The sequence below is a fragment of the Drosophila erecta genome, unplaced genomic scaffold (assembly GCF_003286155.1).
Source record: "Drosophila erecta strain 14021-0224.00,06,07 unplaced genomic scaffold, DereRS2 tig00000092-arrow-pilon, whole genome shotgun sequence".
Lineage (NCBI taxonomy): Eukaryota > Metazoa > Arthropoda > Insecta > Diptera > Drosophilidae > Drosophila > Drosophila erecta.
In genome coordinates, this window is record NW_020825207.1 from 9,725,639 (window position 1) to 9,746,470 (window position 20,832).

The window sequence follows — 20,832 nt, forward strand, 5'->3', positions numbered from 1 at the left end:
TTTTCATCAAAATCTGTTCAAATTGAAATTGTTTCAACAACCTTTTAGTTGGTAATGATTCATATGAGCTGATACTGGAGGCAATGTCAAACGAAAGGCAGCCATATCATCCTATTCTTATCATATCTCTAGACGGTGAAGAGTTATGAAAGTGGGCAGTGAACATAATGAAAACTATGTGGAAGTTTCTGCTTAAAAGAACGAAATGAATGCAAAATATTAGTGGAAAAATCAGTGCTTGCCAAAGGTTTATCATTCATACAAATGTTTGGCATAGTTTTTCTTCTGAACTAAAAGCATTAAATGCCAAAAACGCCCACACAAAAGTAAATATGCAGACACAAGTACAATAAACGTGTTTTTAATTGTAGGCTTCTACAGTGTATTTAGTTTTGAAGAAACTATTTTGAAATATTTGGCTTTTCTATGTTCTATTTAGAGTACAAAATGATGGAAAATGTTGGGGTGTGGAGGTGTTGATGGGGGTGTTGAGGTGTGTGAGATGAGGTGTTGAGGTCTGATTCCATCCGATCCTATCTGGTTTGATATACTTGTAGTACGGTTACACGGGTACTTGGTGATGGTCTTATATGGCTAGAATTGCAACTGGAAATATGCGTTTTTGCTGGCTAATTGGGTGCCCTCCCTCACTTCTTGCTGTTCCCATCATTGGCCAACAGCAGCTCCTTGGCCTCCTTCTTGCCCCGTTTCTTCTCCTCCTTGGCGTGCAGCTTGGCCAGACGCTCCTCCTCCTTGGCCAGTCGCTTTTCCTCCTGCAAAATTGAGAGTGAATGACTTTGCTTGCATTTGCATGCAGTGGAAATCATAAACAAGAAAATCGAAATTGCTGGCGTTTTATGAGCCAGCCGTTCTCATAACTTTGGAAGTTTATGCTTCGCCGGTACAAAAGATTCAGCACTACCCCGCCAATTTCCCTAAGCCCTTTCGCCCGCGATTAATGAAAAACTTTTCCAAAACAGTTGGTAAAAAGAAAAAGGGGAACGAGGACAATTACAAACAATGCAAGTATGAACAGCCTGGTTCTCAAACTCTAAGTGGGGGTAAAACAATGCATCCTGCCAACAAAAAAGGATTCTCTGCAATTTCACCCACCTTTCTGGCTTCCTTCTCAGCCTTCAGCTTGAGCTTTTCCTCCTTTTTCTTGCGCTCAACGGACTCGTTCTTCTTATTGTCAGCCTTCTCTCCTGGAATTTAATAAATTTTGATGATATGATAACGAATAACGAACATAAAAGAGTATTTTCATAAAATCGTAATCAATAAGATATAAAAACCTCCTTTTTAAAGGTGTTTTTCTACTCTACATGTAATCCAAATAAAACTCACTCTGATTGCTGGCGGCGGAGAAAAGCGGAAAACTGCGACTGGAAGAGCTTGACGAGGGCTTGGGATTACTAGCCGATCCAGCTCCAGTTGATCCTGAATTGGTGGCAGAGCATCCGGCTGAGGCCCTCGAGCAGCCTGCTCCTTGTGGAGTCGACTTGGAGGCAGTACCAGTGGTTTTTCCCTGCGGAACAGAAGCTGGCGGCTTCTTGTCCTTGGGCATCACGTAAGCGTTTTTCGGCAGCGAGTTCTTTGAGGTCAGTGGGCAGATCTTTGCCCCGCCCGCCTTTAAAGGGGGCGGGGCCAGTGCGGAGCAGCTCAGCTGAATGTTCATTGGACTGGGGCGACGTGGTGGAGGCGACGATCCGGATTCACGCAGCAATGGAGCCAGTTCATGGGCACTGGACTTTGTATAAGTGGAGTAACTGCAAAAATACATGGGCATCCATTTATATCATAGGAGTATACTTTCATATTTGATCTTGGTGTTTCACTCACCGAAATCTTGGATTGCTAACGTGCACGGGCGAAGGATGCGGCACTTTGGCCGGACTGCGGAACTCCTTGATCGGCGGCAGGCGGTTCTGGATGTCCATCAGTCGGTTCTTCACATGCCTTCGACCAGGATACGTGTGCGTAGGCGTCATCATTCCACTGGCTACACTTCCGTTTCCGACCACTCGTCCTCCCCCACTTCCGCTCGAGGATGAACCGGAGATGGGCGTGGAGGAGCTGTTGGTGAGCGTGTGAAGCGGTTTCCTGGGCACGGCACCGGAGCAACCAATGGGACAACCACCATGATGCGAATGCGAAGCTCCGTTTTCCCGCGGTGAGAGGGAACTGCCCGAGGATCCCGATGGAGTGGGTGAGGCCAGGCTGTGTGTGTGATGGTGGGTGGTGGGCGATGGCGGAGCCAGGTGATTGGAACTGGAAGCCACGGCTGGCGAGGCCGGTGAGCACGGACCGTTGCTCGATATGGAAGACGTCTTGGAGTAGTGCGAATAGCCGGAGGCCGATGAAGCCGCCGATCCCGTCGAGCTCATCGAGTACAGGCTGTCCGACTGGGAGACTCGGGCATGTGCTGATCCTCGGGCGGCGTAATGATGCGGGTGATGCCGCCCCACCGCCGACTTGTGCAGCGTGGGCTGGTGGAACGAGTGGTGCCCGCTATGCGCATCGTTCATCGAGTAGGAGCTGGCCGAGGGTACCACCCCGCCGGCGGCCACTCCGGCGGAGGCCCAACTCTTGGCGCCCATCGAGTAGCTGCTGGCCGACTCCTGGATCCGCCAAGTGCCAGAGGACGAGGTCAGACGATTAACCCGGGCTCGGCAAATGACGCAGCGCAGGGGCAACAGGCGCTGGGCCACCGCACTCTGGATGGTCTTCACAAAGCAGCGGCGGCAGACGACGCGGTGGCCACATGGAGAGGTCTGCATGGTGGCCCGGGCATTGATGCAGATCACACATTCGTCCTCTTGAGAGGTTGGAGGATCCGGTTCGCTCTCCTCCTCCAGTTTGCTCAGTAGTTTGTCCTGGAAGAGAAAATTATATTGGTAAGTAGTAAATTATATTCACTAAGCCCTTAAGTAGTCATTTAAATAGCATCTCACTATTGGTTATATTTTTAGCCAAAAAGTATGCAAGTTATTCCATTACAAGCAGTACAGACATATTGCAAGTGCTGACTTCTGATGTCCCCATTTTGAATACCAAGTATTAAAAAGTATTATAAAGTTTGTCAATAAAGTATGTAGTCCAAAGAAATACCGTAGATTTGAAATGTTACGTTTTTATGTACTTAAAGCTTCAAAAAGAATATTTTGTTATATATTGGTCTTTGGTTTAGAGTAGTGAAAGAAGCCACTAGCAGCGGGTAGTTAAGTTAGTGATCATAGCAAATTTCTTAAACTTAATGACGCTGCAATATTAAAGGAACATTCAATTTTTGTTTTAATTGTCTGTTCTAAGTCGTCCCAAACGTCATGAATTTTAATAATAAAAACTGCTCAAATTCGGCATTCTTTTAAGTTGACTGAAGTAAAATTGTGACCAGAACATATTGCATGCATAAGCCTCATAAACACTTAACTCTAAATTCATTTGGACTTTAAAGTTTGGCAGTAACCGTAATATTTTACGATATCATAAAAAGCAATCAAGAAACTTTCAATAACTCAAAAATTTGTATTTAAAAAATCATCTTTTTTTCCAAATTAGTTGGCATTAGTGATTAGTTGATTAGGTGTAAATTATGGCAGCTTATTCTCAAGAATTTTTTCCAGAAGCCGTTTTACAAATCCATAAACATTAACCAAAGTATTACCTATCGAACAAGATCTTTTCATAGCCTTACGATCTGATTTCAAATTACTAAGTGATTATGCAAATTAATGATGAGCTTAGATCGCTGAGTTTGTATCTCCATATCATTATATCTGCATAGACGCCATCTGAGGTCAGTTTGGGTGCTCGACCTCAGATTGACAGGTCGTTAAACATATGATACTTGCTATTGATTTCGAATCTTTCCATTTATAAGAACTGTGCATTGTTGACCATCCTCTCGGGTAATTAATTTTGTGACTCAGCAGGTTTTTAAGCCCTGATTGAATGAACTGGTTGACGATCGCATTAAGCTATTAATAGTAACTGTAGCTATTTTGGGTACTGCTCCTTTTGTTCCAATCGAATTTATTATTTGCGAGCTTATGGCTCGGCAAGGCTTTAGGAAGTTGTAAAGTTATTCTCGTAGTTATATTTTTTGCACAACTTCGGGTGTAAGTACGACTAATGAGTTTGCTCTTGATGTAGAACCTAGAATACATGGCTAAGTGTATTTCCTTGAATGTGTGGCTTTGAGGCTTTGAGCCCTTGCACTTGATGGCTTTTCAATGTCACACCGAAAGCCGTGCAAATTGTTCGCCATCGAAGGTATCTGCGGTTTAATTGCATATATGCGAGGTATACACTTAATTGGAATTTTGTGGCTTCGCAAGCAATGGCAAATCAATCAAGTGTTCGATTGGCAACCACGAATGTCCAAAGAATCTTTTTGCAATTATCTCCTGCCATCTGTATCAACAGCTGAGGGATCTCTGGTTGACTGGTCATCGATTTTGCTACCATGACAAACTGCCATGCCAAAGATTTCAAGAGATTTTCACCTTTCGGATTTATGTTTAATATTCACGCTGTATGTAATGGAATAATATTTTAAAACATATTGCTAACATATTTTCATTATTTTAATTAGCATTGAATGCATAATTATATTTTAATTTTGTGATTTTGTTATGATATACCCCTTAAGGCACCAATGAATTCGAAGTATTTATCGACAGCTGAGACGTTGGCAAAAAAAGCCGTGAAATCGCACGCCTACAAATGATGTGGTCGAAGTTTGAATGCCCTGACTATATTAAGATAATCAAAATCTTCCGTTTTCTTTAAAACCTTGTATATATTTTGAGTGATTAATGAAGCCATACTAATTGACCTGCACAAACTACAGGGTTCCGTTTCACAAAGAATGGGTCAGATAAAATTGTATTAACTTAAAGGAGTGGCTTTCCTTCGTTAATGTTCATAATTTTTTTTTGAGACCTTACCTTAGCCCAAGCTGGAAATAAAAAAAGGGGTCACAGTAGGGAAAAAAAGAGGTGGTAAGTTTGAAAATTGTTGCAATGTTAGCACAAAAATGTAATGGCATGTTCTTGACTGCTTACACTAACAACTGAAACGATTTGTCTTAATTCAAGATGTATCTGCCCCTTTATGGCTGTCGGCTGTCGGACGTCGGATGTCGGAGGTTGGATCCGATCGAGAGGCGATAAGTGAATTGAAACGGAAAGTCTTATCTGGTCAAGGTGAGCTGCCTGTCAGATGGATCCGGCTGAACTTTTGGATTGCCTTTTTCCCGGCAAAAATCACTTGGGTGGGCTGCTCATTCCGAATGCCCGGCATGAAATGGGTGGCGGTGGGTGGCTGTTGGACGCACGACGATCAGGAAACCGAAAACTATTTTACGATCTCGGCCGGCTTTCGCATGCCTGATTAACTCATTTAAATACGGAACGCATTATTGCTTACAGGCGTGCTAAAGTTTGTTGCCTGAGTCTTTCGTTTTAGGGCCTCGCAAATTGTGTTTATCAGATCGACGGCGAAGGAAGCAGCGACGTCAGCAGTGAAGTCGACAGAGACAGTGAGTCTCGACAGAGAGTCTAGCTCGACAGATCGGGAGTTCCGATCGTTCAGTCAGTATTGGCAGCTCGTTGAGAACAGAGCGTTTTCCTTATCGATCGTAGTCGTGATTTGCTTTAGCTAAGCCAAGCTAAGAAATACATAAACAAATGCGGAAACCGATTTGAATGTTAATTTTCGCGTTCGAAAGTGAATTGGAATTGCACGCCCAAATTCGGCGGTTCATTGAACGCAAATCGCCGCAGAACTTGAGCCAATATTTAAACTAATTTATTGTATTTGCCATGGTGTTACCAGCTGCCTCGACATTATGCAATGTATTTACATTTCTGCTGGGTAAGCTGAGACATCTCGAGTGGAAACTTAGGCTGAAACCGAAAGTGGCATCTATTAGCATTGATTCTGCCTCAATGTCAGCTGGAAAATCGTGCCCCAAGTGGGCGGTTGGGGCGTAACTATGCACATAAGTTCAAGGCGGAACGGCTTGTAAGCCAAACAAGTAAACGTCTTTGTTGATACGCGCATTCAAAAGATTCAATTGTTGACCATCGTTCATATTTGACTTGGGGTAGGTCAGCTTGGATGGCCACTGAGCTGTGAAAGAAGGTTGTCCCAAAAATGAAGGGGTGGGAACGAAAGAGATAGTTACTATCCAAACAAATCATCAATATATCGCATATCACTGGTGTAGTCTTTAGATCATTAAAGTCTTGTACAGTTCTTTATGCCATTCTTAATGGCGTGAACCACACCAATTTCAATGTCAGCCGGGGAATCACTTGGCTAGAATCATAAAGCCGGTACCCGTAAAGTTCTTAGTGCAACCATAACGAACACCACGGCTTAAAGCTGCGAGCTGCGTATGAAGTGCCAGCCACACGTACATTTAAATTAAAGCCAGCAGTGCGATAATTAAAAAAAAGAAATACAAATTAAATGCACGGCATGACGTCGCGAAACAACGTGGAAACAAAGCCAATCCAAGCAAAACAAAGAAGACGAAAAGTATTTTTAAGTGGCTATATCAGCAACAACTATGAAACATTCCTCATAAATAAGCGCGACGAACTCTTCCGCTCCGTACAAAAAAATATTAATGTGAATGCAGACCCCATATTTACATATATAAAAGATATTTAAGCTACATTCATAATATTTGGAGTACGATTAAAGTCACTAAAGGAACTACAAACGCGAATTGGAAACACTCTAACTTGTAATTAATTATTAACTGCTGGCGCTAATTTTTTCTGATGTTGAAATCATTATTGAAATAACCATACATGTTTAGATTGCAGAAAATTTTAGTTAATCGGTATTTTTCTAACAATTTATCATGTTTAGAAATATTGTCAACTACTTGATATCCCCCAAAGAGAAGACCATTCCAAAGTTGATATAGTATTTTATTGAGCAAAACGGAAGGTGATAAGTGGACGGAATCGCAAATGAGTCCGGCAGTGGCTAAGGTCAACGTCATTGTTAGTTGGCATCTAATCAAGTCTATGAGCCGTATGCATTCGCAGCTCACGATAAAAATGTGTAGCAAAACATGGAGTGCGAAAAAATCCGTCATTGACATCCCAATGTGGTTGACCCACTGACGGTGGTGCTGCCCGTTTAAGAACCCACCCACTCAGCAATCGATCTGATTAAGCACTTGGCCGTGTGAACATCGAGAACCTGATGGAAATGAAAACTTGTTTTCATTTTGCCCACGGTGCTACGTAACACGCGGCGTATGCGTCACGTGCTGCCTTGTGGCTACTGCTACTGCTACTTGTATTTTTGTTGGCCCCACAAAACATGCCATTCCACTCGATTTCATTTACTCCCCCCAAGTTCACGGCCAAGTTGGTCTTCGTTAGGCCAGTTTCGATTTCTTTGCTACTGTTTTTGTTTGGCTTTTGGTTTTCATCTTTGTTATTACTGTTTTTGGTTGTTATGTTATGGTTTTGGCTACCTGGCACTTGGACGCGTTGCCAGTTGGTTAATGAAGCTAATGAATCAATTAGTTTTGTATTCCAAGCTCTAAGCAAATTGGCTCGTGCTTGCCACTTGACAAATTCGATTGCCGCCTTCATTTTGTGGCAATGTTGTAGGAAGTTACAAAACAATTTGTGTACAAACCTTTTGTTAATAGGTTTCCGCTGAGACTCTTATAAAAATGAAATGAAATATGAATTGGCTATATTATCCGTACGAAATAACTTCTTATTTCTTATTTTGATTGTATATTCTGGTATATCCCAGCCGGTTCGCCAATTTTCTACAGCGCCGCTCCGCGTGGATCCTGCTCCACTTGCTGTGCCATTAAGGAGCGCGAGGACATAAAGTTCATGCTGTACACCAGGTAAGCAATCGGCCACCCATCTTCATTTCATCCCAGCTCATGCATATTGAGGGGCCATCAAAAATGGGTCCACCTTTGCAGCCGGAACCGCAATTCCGCACAACTGCTCCACCTGAGCGACGATGCCCGGCTGGCACAGAGCAATTTCAATTTCAATTACCCGCTGGCCATCTATCTGCACGGCTTCTCGGAATCGGCCACCGGCGAACGGCAAAGCAGCCAGGAGCTAAAGGACGGTGAGTGGGGACGGGGACTTCCTGCCACCTTGCCCAAAAAAATATACCCTGTCCAACCCTGATTTCGATTTCCCCCGGCAGCGTTTCTCCGGAGGGGCAACTACAATGTCATCCTCATCGACTGGAGCGCGATGACAGCGGTGCCCTGGTACTCGAATGCCGTGGAGAATCTGCCGGTGTCGGGACGCTATTTGGCCAGGTTCCTGCGATTCCTGGTGGACAAGGGTTACCCAGCGAAGTACATCCACTTGATTGGCTTTAGTCTGGGCGCCGAGGTGGCCGGTTTCGCCGGCAAGCAGTTGCAGGAGTGGGGCATCAAACTGACCAGGATAACGGCCCTCGATCCAGCTCTACCTCTTTTCGAGGGCAACAGCTCCAATCGCCGCTTGAGTCCCCGCGACGCTAGGTTCGTGGATGTCATCCACACCGACGGGGGCCTTCTGGGCAACCCAGCGCCCATGGGTCACGCGGACTTCTATCCGAATGGGGGACGACCCTTGCAGCCGGGTTGCGCCAAACAGAATATTGCCAATAACTGGCTGGGAATCATTGGTAAGCATAAGAGGTCCTTGCCTACATACTTGTTTCCGGTACAAGCATATTCAGTAGTTCAATTAATATTCAAGTAGCAGTATATGCATATTTTCTTTGTTACACCGTTTTAAATGCGCCCAACAGCTAAATGCTCCATTTTCCTTTGCAGTCGGCTGCAGTCACCAGCGTGCCTGGGAATACTTCGTGGAGAGTATAGCCCAGCCCCGAGGTTTTCCCGCCCAGCGTTGTGAGCCCTCCGAAATGTTCGGCATCTGCCGGGAACCAGGAGGCGGTCCCGCCTTTATGGGCTTGGGGGCGGATCCCAGGTGAGTAGTTGAAAGTCGCTCAATCTCTGCAAATCCATCTGATAACGCTGCTTACAGAATTCGTGGCAAATTCTATCTGGATACGAACGATGCCAAGCCGTTTGGTAGGAGCAGCCGGCCGAGGGCAATTGTCTCGCTGGCTCCTCGGCTGCCTATTGCCTACAAATTGCCACCTAATGCCGCCAGACAGCCATCTGTCAGTCGGTGGGCCAGTGGCCAGAAGGAGCAGGACGTCGAGGACGAGGACAACAACGCGCTGAGCAACAACATTGACAGGCTCTCACTGACGTGATGGAATTTGCACGGAATTTCCTTCTCTCGAAGGATACGGGGCAGGGTGATTTCCCACACCCAAGAGTGTCCTTCAGCATCGGATGAGATTTATGTGGGCGGCTATGTTGCATTCGTGGGCAACAGTTCTTGTGATCTTTCTTTTAAGTATTTGTAGCACGTAATCAGGGCATTTGTAAGCCGTTTAAATAAATATCCTTAAGTATAAATAGTTGAAACGCGGGAGGTTTTGTGATAAAAAGGAAATTGGAAAAGATACTCAACGGGGCTTTTCATCATGACTTTGCTATACGACAAAATTGAACTAAGAGTTGCTATAAAAAGTGGTTAACAAACGATTCGAAAAGTCCCGAGTATTGCTGATATAAAAAAAGTTCAAAGACGATGATTGAGCACATTAATTGCCTTTTTCTATTGAGTTTTTTAAGCTACATCTCAGTAATTTGAACAGCTCCACACTCCTCCCTCTTAATACATCTTTCAAAATTCAGGTAGCAACACGGCAGTCCTCAGAGCCTTCGTCATTCTGAAAAAAAAATCTAAAAAAAGGCAAAGGTGGCTCAATTTGCACACTTTCGGCCGTGACTCATCATGACAATCGCTCTAAAAGGCAAGTAATTTAATTTAGTTGGCCCAGACCCACAGTAAAATACCCCCCTGCCGAGCCGAGGGACATGCAAAGTGGATACGCCTATGACGCAAGGGGAAACCTTAGAAAGAAACACCCGAAATACAAGTATACCAAGCCATATATCAAATATACGCACCGAGGACCGAGGACCGAGGACCGAGCGAAAAAGAAGCGAAACAAAATTGGGCTCGAAGTTGAGCTATTGCCCGTGCAATTAAAAAGTAATTAATGAATAATGCGCGGCCATGGAGTGAAAATTGTTTATTAACTTGCCTTGCAGCCGCCGCCTGTAATTATGCAAGAGCCTGGTACAAAAAACAACAAGCCAATATAAAACAGGACTGAAAAGGAGCAACAGAAGCCATACAGGACGTGGGCCATAATGTGCAATGAATGTCGGAGCTCATTTCACGAACCATCGCCTAACGAGCAGCGGAAGTCGCGGTTGTTGTTGAAGTTCGGGAAGTGGAAGTTGGTGTGGCCAGCCGGAAGGGTAAATGGGGCTCCACTTGGTTCGTTCGGGAAAATGCAGCCCCATATGGCCGGCTGCATTAATAATGAGCCAGACTTTGGGCCAACTGAATGCAGATGCAATTTCCCCATCACTCATCGCCGATACCGGCTGCATGCCCCGCTCAATGATTTGTGAGTTTTAGGTTTTGGACCCCTGGCTCAGGTCCCCAGTCGACTGGGTTTTTGGGTCAACTGCAGATGGCCGAGTGCCTGTCGAATTTATATTTAATGGCCAGCAGGCCTTGATGAGCGGACACATCTAAATGGTTTTGCTCGAATCGATAAAGAGTTGCACAATCCCTGGGGCACGGTAGCGGAAAACGCCCCGTTGAAAGTCCTTGTTATTCTGATGTTTAGGTTTGAGTAATTGCCTGTAAAACTTAATCTTTTTTTATGACCCTATTACTGCCATTCAATTGAAATTTCTAGTTTGGATTAGTGCTTCCAATGGGCCGTGAAAATATTCCAAATTAATTGGCTTAACGGATAGCATTTACAGCGGATTCATTTCTGATTTTACTGTCCAGAGCTAAAATGACATAAAATGGATTTAATTGATATAATCGTACACCGAACCTATTCAGAAAATAATCTTCAAGAAGAGTATGACATAAAGGTCTGGAAAATTTATATAAATACCATTCAATTTGCCTATTGAGCAATCAAATAAATTCACTGTGATTGTGCATTCACTTATTTCCCATCGTAATTTCCAGCGTATTCCTCTCGGACTGTCAATTATGGACATTTTCGCGGCGGGTGGCCAGGTAAAGTAGGTAAAGTAGGCCAATAATAAAAACACTCCTTAGCCCGGCTTAACCCCCGGCTGCCCCTGTCCTGCAATTCGCCCCTCTATATGGCGGCTAGGCATGCCATGGAAAACCAGGCGACAACTGCGCGAGACACGTGCGAACAACTCGCTGCTGACTCACAAAAATGTGGTGGCTAATGAGGTTCAGCAAGGAGCAAATAGGAGGCACAAGGATAAGGGGATTACTTTGGGGTCGAGGGGAAATTCCTGGAGCTGTCAATGAGCGTTTGCTGATTGATTGAGGTTGGAATTGATTATAAATACCGTGACTGGTCTCTATTCTTGTTTACCTTAACTTGAACACACGTGTGGATATGAGTGAGTAAAAGTGGCTTTCTTTTTCGGTCAACTAAGCCAGGTGGGGTCAGGATAAGGGTCTAGTTTCTAATCTTACACTGATCTAAAATAGCTATAAACATGCCACTTATAAAGGAGACAGCAATGGGTGAAATAAAAGAATGGCGCAGTTTAAACATATCAGAATTTTGAAATGCTTTATAGACAATGTTGTCTACCTCCATACGACACCAACATTCGATGTTGGGAAATACTTTCCCCCTCTTACTATTACTAGCAATATTAATTCTCTACTACTTGTATTTTATAGGGATTGAACCCGAGCGGGCCCACACTTGTTTTAACCACTTCAGGCGTTTTGACACCTGAAAGTAGGTGACCTCATGCACCATAGCTGCCTACAAAAACTTCGATAGCAACAACAATCAGGCAGTCAAGCAGTCATTCTTGCAGTTTTCGGCACCTGCAGGTTTTTAAGTAAAGGAAAATAAATTAAATCGATACAGGACTTTCCCACTCTCGCCCACTTTTCACAGCGATTCTGTGGGAAAGTGCTGGCGTATGACTTTCCTGATGTCGATGTTTCTGTTGTTCTTCATTACTGCCCCGCTGCACTCCCCTTTCCATGCATCGATAATTGCGAAGTGGAGGAGGCACAACAGTTCCATTAGGGCCTGCACACGACCTACCCCACTTTCCACTTCTCACTTTTCACTTTCCACACCCCCAACCAGCCATTTTCATCCCATTCCGCAGCTCTTGACTGCTTTATTTGAAGCACGCTCGCTGGGAAAACATTGTCATGAGGAGAAATTGCATTTGTATCGGGCGTCGTTTAAGTGTCAGTGAGTTTTTCCGAGTGTATGTCTGTGTTTCTTTTCATTTGCCCGTGCCGCCCGCTAAGTGAATTTATTGCATTTAATATGTTTTTCGTGTCACTCCTCAATGGCGGAGCATAAATCAAGCGCTTTTTATGGGAAAAACTTTATGGCTGCCACCTAAGAATGCTGTATGGGAGACAGGAATCTCTAAGATGTCCCACTTCTCGCCGCTGGCTGCTAATTTCCGGCCACATTAAAAACCAATTATAAACCATAAAAGTCAAATCAAACAATATGTGTGTGCGTGTGGGAGGGGGAATGGCTTGTCGACAACTAATTGAGGACAGGCAATCTGCGTCGGGGCTTCTATGGGTTTCCAGGGAGCAGCATGGTGCTCATCCTCCGAATGCCATCAATTGTCAGGCTCTGGGCTAATTGCGAAACTCTGGCCAACACAAACAGGCAAAACACAGCCATGATTGCAGCTTCTGTGTCCGGGCCGCAATAGCAACAAAAGCCACAGGAGGACAGGACTCACACAGCAGAGGTACACCGAAAAAAAGGGAAGCAATGCAGATAACTTTTGTTGAATACAAGCTTACAGGATCGACAGGAAAGTATATATTTATTCAATTTAATATACCCAAAGATGAATATTAAGTGCTGAAAAATGAAAGGCACACAAAGCTATCAGTTTTTGTTCCTGTGCATCATAGTTGTGTGCCAGCCATACTGAATTATGAGAAAAGTGTCAAATTGGCCAACTAGACTCATGTGCGCCAGGATTTGTGGGTGGTGAGGTGGCCAGCTGCTGAGAGTGTAATTAGGGCTTTTAACACAAAAGTGCAAAGTGAAACCGAAGCGATGCCATTTTCGGATGAAAACTCATTGAAATCAGAATGACGGCAACCAGGAGGGGAGCCATGCAGTTGGAGACAGGTGTGGCTGTGTGGGGGCCAGGCCTTTGAAAGTTTCCCTTTGGTTATTTATATTTCCAGGCGGCTTTCAGGGCAGCTCATGTGTGGAACAAGTTGTTTTCGTTTTTCCTCCTGGTGTTCGTTGTTTTTTGTAAGTGTTCATTGGCCGTGTTTGGATGCCCCTTCACTCTGTGCACGTTATTGAGAAGAGTTCCCAGATGAAGTGTTGGCCTGTAAAGCGATTTTTCCCACGATTGTGTGTGTGCTCATATATCGCAAGGGATCCATTGAGTGGCGAGTATTTAGTAACTGTTGAAAGACCATTCTTTCTGAGGAGGACGGCGCCCACTGAAGCTAATGCGCTGGGCGCCATTTAAAAATAAATCTCGCATTTCAATTTATTATTTTTCAATTTATTTCGCTTTCCTTTTGGCACAAACAATAAATTTTAATTGAAATCTGGCCTTCAGCCGAAACCAAAACGCATTGCCAGGGGCTGGAGTTTTCTGTGTGTGTGTTGGTGGGTGGGTGTGGTCGGTTGTGCGAGTGTGTGTGCGTGTAGTGGCAACTGTGTTGGTGCTGTTGGGCCCAGTTCCAATTTCGCATCCGCCTTCTGTGTTCCCCTTTTTGCAATATATTGTACTTTTTTGTTCAGCCACATTTTTTCGCTGTGCCTGCCATTTTTTATTATCTTCTCTGAATTTTTATTTATTCTTTGTAGCACAGAACCCACACGGCCACTCGGCAGGGGATAAAACTTTTTGCGGGCTTATCTCGACTGCCGCGTAATGAAATGTGACAATGGTCAGAGCAAAGAGTTGGCTAAATCTATGAAAGTGGGCTTGTGTAAGCTGCATGGAATATTGAATAAAGTGCCCTGGCCTTAACCCATTTAGTTTGTCTAAGCTTAGCATTTTGATGTGCAAAGTAGCTGTACGCAGTACTTATATACTCTTTATGAAATTGATTATCATTTTTATGACATTTTCTATTTTTCGCTCCGTGAGTAATTACAATCCTAATGTGTGACTTGAAAAGCCTTCGGAAATAATTGCATATACTCGTACATATCGCGTTCCACATCGACTGGCCACTCTAAATGCTCCAATCAATGCAATTAAGGTAAACGTCTGCGTTGGAAAATAACCCCCTTATAAATATACCATATACCCTGATTCCAGCTCGTCTCTTATGCACGTGTGTGTGTGTGTGTGTGTGTGTACAGACTATATAGTATAGTGGTGCAGACATCGCGTGACCTGCGCTAATGCATGGCCGCGCCCCAAGAGACCGAGGATGGTTGGAAAATATTGTGGGGGGTTAGGAGACTTGGCACAACCCTTTTTCGGTGCAGCACGTGATGGCCCAAGAAAATCTGGCAGCAACAAAGGAAAGAACAGCGCAACCCATGCGTAAACACTAAAGTTTAATGCACTCTAATTGAGAGCGGGGAAACGGAAGTGGAAAGGCGGAAGTTCGCAGACGACAAAGGAGCACACGCTGACATTTTCGCATGTAAAGTTAAATATGGCGGGGAGACGACTGCGTCGTTTGCCATTATCCTGCAGAAAGTTGCGTGTCTGCTGCGACACAAGAGTTCAATTACTTCTTGGAAAGTGGGAGTTGAATAAACACCCAGCGGATATCCGGCTTCTGCATTGCGTGCCCAATTCAGGGACCTCAACGGACCTCTTTAATGACCATTTCCCGCTAAATGGCAGTGGCTCAGCGACCATCAAATTGACTAATGCCCGATCTTAATGATTTATTTCAAAGGTCCAGCCATGGCGACCGCCGGCTTGCAGCGGGCCAACTGGCCAGGTGGCACAAACTGGCCCCGGTGCAAGGTAAACCGATCCGAAACGACACCCAAGGCGCTATGTCGAGCACACCGAAAGCGGGCACTCAAAATGGAATTACTTTCAAATGCTTTTTGTGTCTGATTTATGGTCAAGCGATGCCGCTTCCGATTCCGATTCCGATTCCGGTCGGGTGGTAAAATGCAATGGCAAATATTTGCGCTGACCACAAAAGAACGGCTACGGGGTGGAATAAAAGGATTATATGTGATACTCGGCAACACTCTTCTAGTTGCTTGGCTATCACAGCTAAGTATGGTGCCATTTGAAATTATTTTGCAATATCTCAAGCAGCGCGTAAGAATTATTTACGAGGTTTGTGTACTTAACGTTTATGCAATAATTTTGATATCAAATACATGAGCAAAGTATCCTTCAATTGCATTTTACATAGCACTTATTAAATTCTGTAAACTCTTTTCGCTTTTACTGTTTGATTTAAAGAATTAGGGCAATATTATTTTTGTCACTCCTTACACTGTGCACTGCAAGCTATCATATCCATTCAAAAGCTACAGGCAATGCCAAGGCAACTTGAAAGGATCTCAAAGGAAAGCCGTAGACCAAAGACCAGGCCAAAACCAGTGTTGGCCAAACCAACTGTTTTGGCATTTGGATGACTAAGCTGGATTCTTTTTTACCAATTCTTTTTTGTGTGCACGTTGCAAGTGCCAAGTCAAATTGTGCGGTCATTTATTGCTAAAGACCCACAAAGGGGCGTAGAAAGAGACGGCTGCCGGGAGGTCAAGCGGCAGCTGGGCAAGAGACAGACAGAGAGAGGGAGAGAAAGGGAGGGCGGCAAATGCAAAGGACATTCGACTGCAGGAACTGCAGCAGCTAATAATCATGTATCAGCATGCCTACATTTCAATTTAGTTTCAAACACAGAAATGGGGGAAAATAGAAAATATAGCAGGCAAAGGGCAGAGTTTGACCTTTGCGGCAGACTGAGGATTCATTAATTTGCACCTATTTCCAATGCCACGCCAGGTGACAACTTCCGCCCCCTTACCTTTCTGCAAAGTAAATTATAAATTTCACTTCCCATTGCCTGACCGAAAATGTCCAGTTGGAGGTCCTGCCTGGAGGTCTCGTTTTGGGTTCACCAGTTTCTGTGTTTTTCGCCCTGATGTTGGATAGTCACGCGACTTCCTTCTGCGGGACGGGGCTAGTTTTGACAGCATTTCCCTTTTAACCGCAAAAAGGATTGTCTGCCTGGGCCCAAACCCATTACTCTATGGCTCTATTCCCCTTGCGCTCAGCTAATCAACTTGTTATATATTATGCGTATTTGCATTAATAACATATCGCGAAAGACCCGCTTCTGCGCCGCGTTTTTAGGCCCGCTTCTTGCCGGTCCTCTCAGCACGGAGTAAATGACAATTTTGTCGCTGCATACTTTTGGGGATTACGAAACGACACCGTGTACATGTGTGCGTGTCTCGCCCGTTTGTGTGTGTGAGTTTGCATGGGTGTGTGAGTGCGGGAACCTCTCCTCTGCGGGATTACATCGGCTTAGCCTGGCTCAGCTGGAATTCTGGCGTGGTGTGCGTGAGGTTCTTTTGAGACATATTTATGGCCAGGATCTGTAGCTTATTTGGCATAACCCGTCGAGTTTCGATACAGATTCATTCACTTTGTAATACATATTTGGTTTTTTTGGATTCACTACCTAACTGCTTATCTGTCATGGCATTCTTTATCATTAGGTGTGTATTAGCATACTTTTATTTATTATAAACAAGTTATACCATTAGTTTAATGGGACTTTTAGTATAATTAGCCCTAATTCGCTATGCAACCTGAAGTAGAATTTTCCAGCCAAGGGCCATTTAATTGTGAAAGCATTTTTCGAAGGCAGTCTGGTCAGGCTTTTGTGAATTTTAATGTGGCATAAAAGCATTTTTTGTGTATTTGCCCATTTTTGCTAATGTATCGGGGTGCTGGTGTGCGTGTGTGTTCTGGTGTGTGCTATGGTGTGTGAGCTGCTTTTCAAGGTCGGCGCAGAGAAATTACAGTCACGCGTCAGATTTTATGCAAAACAGTTGAGCCTAGCTTAGTGCTGCCAGGACTTTTTCCTGTTTGTGCACTTGGCAATTGTTGTTGCTGCTGCTCTCCTTATATAAGTGCCCAAGTGCGAACAAGAGAGTGCTGATGTGTCTGTGTGTGTGTGTAAGAGACTGAGTGTGCTTGCAAGTGGTGTGTGCAAGTGGGCGTGGCAGTCTATGGCTTTGAAAGTCATAAATTTCAAAAGCAAGTCTACTAAAATCCCAAGTGAACTTAGCCTTTTGCAGTTGGCCGCGTTGCACATTTGGTCCTGTGGCAAATGCAAATGAGTTGTGCTTTATAACTTAATGTTTTCATGCGACGGGTATATATTTAATGATGCTAACTAGTTTGCGTAAATTGGGTTATTAATGCCATTATTGGCTATTTATGGCTTCCCCAATTAATGAGGTTCAATTATTTTATACAATGAACAAGCCATAGTAGACATACATATTTACTTTTTCATGGCCAAGATCAAAGCATGTATTCCATAAAAAAGCCAAATGTTACGTCAAATGGCCAGAGAAATCTGGTATCTAAAACTTTTCTTGGACTCCGCCTGCTTTCTTGCTTGTACATTTTTTATTGACCCTTAAAATGCAAATAAGTTTAGGAGGACACACACATGTGAACTATCGCACAAGTTATGGCGTTTTTTATTGCCTACTTTTGCGGGCCATGACAAACCGAGCTTAGTCGAGCCGAGCCAAGCCTCACCTTGTTTTGATGTGTTTGATGCGTTGTGTGTGCCTTTTATTTTTATAACTATTTGCCAGCTGTAAGTGTGAGAGTGAGGCCGGAGCCAAAACAAACAGAAAAGCAGGAAGAGCGCCACTTTAAAAAGGCCCAAGAGCTGGGGCGTTTTTTTTTTGTCGAGCTTCTCCATCGAACCACGCCGCTAATGATGCCTGACTTTCGTCCGCCTTTCGCCTGCTTTTGATAAACAGCCACCTCTGTTTTCCCGTTTCGCTTCTTTTATTGCGTTATTTTTTTATGGGTGGCAGGGAAAAGCCAAAAGGACCAAACCGGTACATAAACAAGAAGCCAAGCACAACTTCGGAGGATAATGGGTCAAGTACCCTGCACCGCAATATGTTCAAAGTTTTGAAGTTTCTCATAGCATGGTAGTTTAATGGTTTTGATGGCAGTTTTACAGATTGACGGATAAACTTTTTTCGGCGCCCCTTCATTTTTATATCGCGCTTACTACATTATTTTATAAAATAAAAAAGGAAAGCTCGTCTCGTTCAAAATCATTAAAAACGTTGTATAGTCTTTTAATCATAACCTTCCTGGCTAGCTTTGTGGTTAAACCTAACTTTTTGTTAAACTTTCTGGCTTTTCGAAAGTCTTTTCATATTCCGCGGAAGTGCTTCCGTGTTTCTGATACCCAGCACAACCCGTTGACGTGTAGCAATGACTTTGTTTTCCGAAGCTCGCCAATTGTACTCACGATTTTATGGTGCAGCGCCGAGAGTTCGCGCTCGGTGACCCGTCGGCTGGCGGCCTCCCGGCGGCGCTGGCGGAACTGGCTGTACTTGTAGGCGAGCATGACGCCGGGAAGGGCCAGTGCCTCCAGCGGGGACTTGCGGCCGAAGGGCATCCTCGCTCCTCGGAGTCCTGCAGATGGAGATGGGCTGGTCCTTTTGCCTCGCCTTCTACTTCGGCTGAGTTAGTTGCGGCGAGTTGAGATATGGCTGCCGCCTGGCTTTCATACACTTGGGACTTCTACTTGGACTTTGACTTTCAGCAGCGTCCCATTATGTAATCACAACATGGACACGAACAACAACGCGGCACTAACAGCATTTCGCACGGCACAATTGGCACTAAAGTCGGATTGGGTTCCTTGGTGCTATCATTACACTTTTCTTTTTCCTTCGCATGCTGTTATCTGTTTGCTAAATTGCTGCTGATGCGCTGCAATCAATTTTGCATTCTGAAAAGGGAGTTCGATGATTGCAAACCTTGGTGCAAATGGCTTTTCCGATAAAGTTGTATTTTATTAAGTCCCTAAGGAATATTGTAGGGGTATGGGAAAGCAGGAGGAAGAACTAAAAATGACAAACAATTACATTTTTATTGAGCAGGCAAAAGCTAAGGGAGTATATATTGTATATTTTTGAACCCCATCCTCAGTTGTTTCACTTTCTAACATGTAAACATGTATAAATAAATTAAGCAGTGCCTTGACTCCCAAAGGTGGTTCCTACTTTCCCTGGACAATATTTCACACCTAGCTGTCACATATCAATTTGTGAGATTAATTTCGCCAAACTTTGAGTGATATTTGTCCCTGGGGAGACACTTTAATAAAGCAAAGTGCCGCGATTTCTTCAAGATTAAATGCGGGGCATTGGCGTTGTTTTGGACCAGCGAAACCGGAATTACAGAGCCACCCCGCACAATGATCATTAATTTCAATTACACGGTGAAAAGTTGCACAAAAGCCGAATCACAGGGCTCGCCAAATTCGCGCACTGAAGGATGGGAAAATTGGCTGGCTGATTACAGAGGCTGCCTTTGGATTTATTTATGGTAAATTCTATAGTCGGTGCTCTTGGTGCTGGGGGTGAAATGGCACCGAAACTGAAAGCTGGCCCACGTGCACTTGGGGCCAACTCAGAACGGTGAATGTCGCAGAGCAGACTCGCCAGTTACCCACGAAACCGTCTTGGAAGCTGCGTGAGTCTGACGCAACTTCCAGGCAGAGCGATAGATGACTGTTCCAGTGCTTTGGACACGTTTTGTTTACGCCAACGGCCCTTTGCACGAAATCAAATAAATTTTGGGCACGCGAGACAGGTTAGTCAGTCGGTCAGCGGGGGGCTTTAATTGATGAGGAACACGTTTGGGACTGTGGCACAATGTTAAAAGACAGCCGTGCACCTTCACTCGATGCACGAGAAAATCCTGTCCTTTTCCACGTTACGTATACGCCGCGTATGCTGCCGTATCAAGCGACCTGCCCCGTAGCGCCTGCGAGTGCGACTGGCTGCAAGGATTTTCCAGAGTCATTTTTGGGATAGTTTTCCCACTGGCTGGATGGCGCAGGCGCTTTTCATCACTTGCCGGCGACTTTTTGGTATAACAGATTGCGTATACGACCCGTGCTCCGCCTCCTTCAGCATGTTGGCAATTTGTTGTTTAGCCCGCCACTCTGTCTATTTTATTTCCTTACTGTCTATCTCTCTTTCCTTTGGAGGGCCAAACGTCATGACTTTGCCGAGAGCCGTATAAACAAATCACAAGGTTTGAGGCAGTTTTCCCAGCTCATACCCACTGGCAAACGGATAATGTCCAGTTTGCCGTTTTGTTGCGGTTTTGTCAGCTCGCACAATTGTGTTCGTTCAACTTTATGGGCCACTGTTAATTATGGTTGGCCATTTGCCTCTTGTTCGCCTAATTGTTGTGGTTTTTACAACCATATTGGTGTACGTGCGATATGTTGCTCCGACGAATATATTTGCATTTTAAAAAGACAACAATTGTCAATTGTCAGCTGGCCATTAAAATGTTTTCGATCTATATCTAAAAGTGCTAATTGCGGTGCCAACTTTACACAATTTATGTGGAACCAACTGCTTCTACTTCAAATTAAAAATAATTTCCCTTTCAAATTTACAATTATTCAATTGATTTTTAGCGGA

The 20,832-nt window shown here is 44.3% G+C and overlaps 2 protein-coding genes across 3 annotated transcripts; one reads left to right on the forward strand and one right to left on the reverse strand.

Moving 5' to 3' along the window:
* Positions 1-416: 416 nt before the first annotated feature.
* Positions 417-20,170, reverse strand: LOC6548335 (mucin-5AC). Of its 2 annotated transcripts, none has more exons than XM_001975255.3 (6): positions 20,072-20,170; positions 18,636-19,121; positions 1,843-2,876; positions 1,348-1,769; positions 1,114-1,205; positions 417-773 (listed from the first exon to the last, which is right to left on the reverse strand). In XM_001975255.3, the coding sequence occupies exons 2-6, from the start codon at positions 18,783-18,785 to the stop codon at positions 648-650; spliced, it is 1,824 nt and encodes a 607-aa protein (XP_001975291.1). In that variant the 5' UTR covers positions 18,786-19,121; positions 20,072-20,170; the 3' UTR covers positions 417-647. The 2 variants fall into 2 exon arrangements, with proteins under 2 accessions (XP_001975291.1, XP_026836178.1); XM_026980377.1 differs by having other exon boundaries at positions 18,636-19,236.
* Positions 5,597-9,487, forward strand: LOC6548336 (pancreatic lipase-related protein 2). The gene is made up of 6 exons (XM_015156254.2): positions 5,597-5,880; positions 7,798-7,897; positions 7,979-8,133; positions 8,215-8,685; positions 8,837-8,993; positions 9,051-9,487. Exons 1-6 carry the CDS (start codon positions 5,829-5,831, stop codon positions 9,283-9,285), a joined length of 1,170 nt encoding a protein of 389 aa, XP_015011740.1. The 5' UTR covers positions 5,597-5,828; the 3' UTR covers positions 9,286-9,487.
* Positions 20,171-20,832: the final 662 nt, after the last annotated feature.